At 52.6% G+C, this 4,874-nt stretch overlaps 1 protein-coding gene across 1 annotated transcript; it reads left to right on the top strand.

Moving 5' to 3' along the window:
- The first annotated feature begins 146 nt into the window (after nucleotides 1-146).
- On the top strand, nucleotides 147-4,361 carry TMEM81 (transmembrane protein 81). The gene has a single exon (XM_059867552.1). The coding sequence runs from the start codon at nucleotides 1,604-1,606 to the stop codon at nucleotides 3,056-3,058; it is 1,455 nt and encodes a 484-aa protein (XP_059723535.1). The 5' UTR covers nucleotides 147-1,603; the 3' UTR covers nucleotides 3,059-4,361.
- Nucleotides 4,362-4,874: the final 513 nt, after the last annotated feature.

Below are 4,874 nucleotides of genomic sequence, written 5' to 3'. Positions count from 1 at the left end.
CCCACGGGTAAATCTTGGCTTTTCCATGGAAAAGTTGGGGGTTTCTGTCGTGCTGGAATTTGGGAATCTTTCAGATTTGGGCTTTTTAGGATATTTCTTGTTGGTTTTAGTGAAGGGAGGGGAGTAAAGCTGGAGTAAAAGCAAACCCTGAGTGCTCAGGGAATGGAATTCCCATCCAGGGAATGTCCCAGGCCAGGCTGGATGGGGTTTGGAGCATCCTGGGATGGTGGAATGGGTGGGATTTGAGGTCTCTTCCCACCCAAAGCAGTCTGGAATTCCCAGATCCCTGAGTGCACGTGGAGCTGGGAGGGGAGGGCAGCTCCAGGGGGGCTGGGGGTGGAAAATCCTCCTGGAGCTTTGGGAATTCCTCAGTTGGGTTTGAGGAGTGTGAGGAAGGGAAATGGATCTGGACGTTCATGACGGGCGGAGGAACTCGGCAAACCCAAATCCCTGTGGGAATCCAGGGATGCCCATCAGGAGACTCTGATTATGGGATGGATGCCTTTTCCATTAAACTGTGCTCAAAAACTGTGGAGAACATGATTCCATAGAACTGTGGGGAGTTCCTGCATCAAAAAACCTGGATTTTCTAGGGAAGAACATTTCAGCAGGGCATAATGATTTTTTTGGGATGCTTGAGCACCACATGGATCCCTCCTGAATCTCCTCTCCGAGCGTTTTCCTGGGATGGCAGCGTGGGAACGATTCCTGTGGATCCATCAGTGGAGGTTTGGGGTCAGATCCCTCAGGAATGAGGGCTCTGAGAGCTCTCCCAACTCCTGTGGTTCCTTCCAAGGCTGGGAATTTCATCCAGAGCCTCTTCTGGGGCCCTCAGGATTTGCTGGACCTTCCCTGAGGGTTCTTCCTTGGAATGTTTGGGGCTGTGGTGGCCTGGCTGTGACATCAGAGCTGCTCCCATGGGAACAGCTCCAGGGCCTGGTGTGGACACGGAGTGACCGGAGCCAAACTGGCTCAGAGCACCCTTGATTCCCATGGATCAGCCCCAGTAGAGGTTGGAATATTGGGGTTGGATTTGGGGAGTGCTCCAGACTGGGATGTGTTTGTGTGAGTGAGGATTGGACAGGGCCTCCGTGAGGAATTGGGATTTTGGGATTTCCTCACACTCCACGGGGCTGTTTGGGAGATTCCAGCAGTAATTCCTGCTGGAAATTCGGAGTTTGGTGGGAAAATGAAACTGGAGCTGCTCCTTTTCCAGTGAAAATCCATCCAAAATAAAACCCATCAAAAACAATGATGGGAGTCTTACAGAGAGGAGAGAATTTCACTCTGAAATTGCCAAACACACCCAAAACTGATGGAATTTGGGCAGAGTTGGATTGGATCCAATGGATCAGAACATCCTCCTGTCCTGTTCAAGGAGCGTTCCCGATGGAATTCCTGGAATTCCCGCCCTGCTGGATCCAGTAACGCCCTGCTGTGTCTTTTTTCAGTAGTGCCTCCAGCTCCACATCCAGGAGGATTTTCCCAGGTGGAAGGATTAGATCTGGTGGGATGTCAGAGACATCCCGAAGGACCTGGAAGATTCATGGAATGATTCCTGGGGGTTCGGAGTGCTGAACCCAGACACAAAACCACCTGGAAGATGGAGCAGAGCCCCATTGTGGTGATCCTGCTGTGTGCCCTGTGCATTCCAGCGGTGCTTCCAGAACCGGGAATGGAGCTTCCCTTGGAACCGGGAATGGAGCTTCCTTTGGAACCGGGAATGGAGCTTCCCTTGGAACCAGGAATGGAGCTTCCCTTGGAACCGGGAATGGAGCTTCCCTCGGGATCGGGAATGGAGCTTCCCTCAGGATCGGGCTTGGAGCTTCCCTCGGGAGTGGGATTGGAGCTTCCCTTGGAACCAGGCTTGGAGCTTCCCTCAAGAGCAAGATTGGAGCTTCCTTTGGGATCAGGATCGGAGCTTCCCTCAGGAGTGGGATTGGAGCTTCCCTTGGAACCAGGCTCGGAACTTTCCTCAGAACTGGTATTGGGATTGGAGCTTCCCTCGGAACTGGGATCTGAGCTTCCCTCGGAAGTGAGATTGGGCTCAGAGCTTCCCTCGGAACCGGGCTCAGAGCCTCCATCGGGATCTGAGCTTCCCTCGGAAGCGGGACCAGAGCTTTCCTCTGAACCGAGATCTGAACTTCCCTTGGAAGCGAGACTGGGATCTGAGCCTCCCTCAGAACTGGGATCTGAACTTCCCTTGGAAGTGAGACTGGGATCTGAGCCTCCCTCAGAACCGGGATCTGAACTTCCCTTGGAAGTGAGACTGGGATCTGAGCCTCCCTCAGAACCGCGATCTGAGCCTCCCTCAGAACCAGGACTGGGCTTGGATCTCCCCCCGGGGTTGGAGTCCGTCCCACTGGGGCTGAAGACCATGGTGGTGGTGAACTCCACGCCCTGCAGCGTCACCTGCGGGCTGGGCGTGAAGCAGGAGCAGCTGTGCGAGGTCAGCCCGGCCGGGCAGCGCCGCAACTGCTCCGTGGTGCGCTCGCGCTGCCTCAGCGATTGGATCTGCGGCCTCCAGCACCTCAGCGTTCCCGAGGGAAAACCCCTCCAGCTCACCTGCCTCACCCCGGACGCCGCCAGCCTGGAGGGACCAAATTTTGGCTACACCTGGAGGTTCGCCCGGGGACTCATCACCACCAACGACCTCATGTTCCATCCCTTCCGCAATCCCAGCCCTTCCCTGAGCTTCTCGCCGGCGCTGGAGTCGCATTCCGGGACCTACCGCTGCGACGTGCAGGTGCTGAGCTCCTTCCAGCTCGTCAAGAGGATCTACTTCGGCCTCAGGGTGATCCCCAGCGATCTGGTGGATCTGGACTTCCAGAAATCCCTGACTTGGGAGCAGCAGCTGGCGGCCAACGGGGAGGAACCGCCGGGAAATGCCACGGGCCCCCCGGAGCAGCGGAAGAGTTTTTGGGAGAAGCAGTGGTTTTACGAGGTCGTGCTGGGAATTGGGTGTGGGGTGATCATGGGCATCACGTTCAGCCTCGGGCTCTGCTGCCTGGGCAGGATTTGCAGGAGAAGAGCAGCACGAGAAATGAACGGAGACTGACGCAATTCCCTGTCTTTGGCTCTTTGTTAGGATCAGGAATTCAGGGTGGGAATCTTGGGATCTTCCACAGTTGGATTTTGGTTATTATCCCCTTCCAACTCAGGACATACCATGGATCCCAAACTATTTAATGGGATATTTAGAATTTATTTACAACAGACACAGTTTATTATTGAATATTTTTGGCTACTTTGGAGCCTGGATTAAGAATTCAGGAATTCAGAATGGGATTCTTCAGGTCATCCACAGTTGGATTTTGGTGATCCTCCCCTTCCAACTCAGGACATTCCATGGATCCCATAAGTATTTGATGGGATATCTAGAATTTATTTGTAAAAGACACAATTTATAAATTAATATTTTCGGCCACTTTGGAGCCTGGATTAGGAATTCAGGATGGGATTCTTGGGGTCGTCCACGTTTTTTTCCTTTTACCAGAATGACACAAAAATGCTTTGATATTGAAAAACATGGGTATGGAGGGAAATAATTTTATTTATTTGAATGAAAACCAAACCAGGCACTTCCCAGAGCTGATTCCCAGAGGGTTTTTTTCACCTCCTGAACATGGAAAAATCAGGACTGACCCATCACAGCGGGCTGGGAGTTAATGGTCCAGAGCTGCCCCATCTGCAGGAGCCTCTCTGCTCTTTGTCATGGAAATTTCAGTGTCTTGGGCCCAGCTGGGATTCCCAAATCCAGCGGGATGAAAGCTCCAGCTCTGCTGGGGGAGTCAGAGCGGGAGCCAAAAATCTCCTTCATCTTTGGGTCGTGGGGTTTTGTAATTTCTGAGGGGAGCCAGATGCTCGGAGCAGGGAAAATGAATCCATAATTGGAGTTTTTATTTGGAGGCCGAGGGCTGGGATGGCCACTGGGGTCCAGCTGTCACAAAGGGCCTTTAATGGGATTTTTTTTAGGGTGCTCTTTGATTTTTGAAGGGTTATTAAGGATTGGGGGATGTTTATCATAACAGGGGAAGGAAGGAAAAAGGAACTGCAGAGGTTGGAGCTCAGTGCAAGCAGGGAAGTAAAAACCCTTTTTATCCCTCCTTTTTTCCCTCTCTCCCTGCAAAACAATCTTTTCTTAATGAATTCCCACCATAAAGGGCAGACATTTAGGAAAAAAAAGACTCTCTCTGCTCTGAACTCCGGGACCTTTGGGATCACCAGAGGCTGGAGCTGGGCAGGGCTTCTTCCCTCTCTCCATCCTCTCTCCATCCTTCCCTCTCTCCATCCTTCCTTCATCCTTCCTTCCTTCATCCTTCCCTCTCTCCATGCTTCCTTCATCCTTCCCTCTCTCCATCCTTCCCTCTCTCCATCCTTTCTTCATCGTTCCCTCTCTCCATCCTTCCCCTCCTTCACTCCATCCTTCCCTCTCTCCATCCTTCCTTCATCCTTCCTTCCTTCATCCTTCCCTCTCTCCATGCTTCCTTCATCCTTCCCTCTCTCCATCCTTCATCCTTCCATCCTTTCTTCATCCTTCCCTCTCTCCATCCTTCCCCTCCTTCACTCCATCCTTCCTTCACTCCATCCTTCCCTCTCTCCATCCTTCCCTCTCTCCATCCTCCCTCCAAATCCCCTGAATTCCACTTCCCTCCCCGGCTCCGCACACCTTTAACCCCAGGCTGTATTTTGGGAAGCTCTGAGAGTTTTTAAGGAGGATTCTGAGCCTTTTCCTGCCCTTGGTGGCTCTGGCTGGGCGTTCAATGTAGATTTTTGTCATTTCCCGAGGTCTGAGTGCCGGATTTGCAGGTGCAGATCCCTCCCCGTGGCTCTCCCAACCCTGGATTAACGGAATGCCAGAAGGGACTGCCCAA

This window comes from Haemorhous mexicanus, chromosome 25 (assembly GCF_027477595.1).
Source record: "Haemorhous mexicanus isolate bHaeMex1 chromosome 25, bHaeMex1.pri, whole genome shotgun sequence".
NCBI lineage: Eukaryota > Metazoa > Chordata > Aves > Passeriformes > Fringillidae > Haemorhous > Haemorhous mexicanus.
The sequence above is the reverse complement of the archived record's forward strand: the minus strand, read 5'-3'. Positions and strand labels throughout refer to the sequence as shown.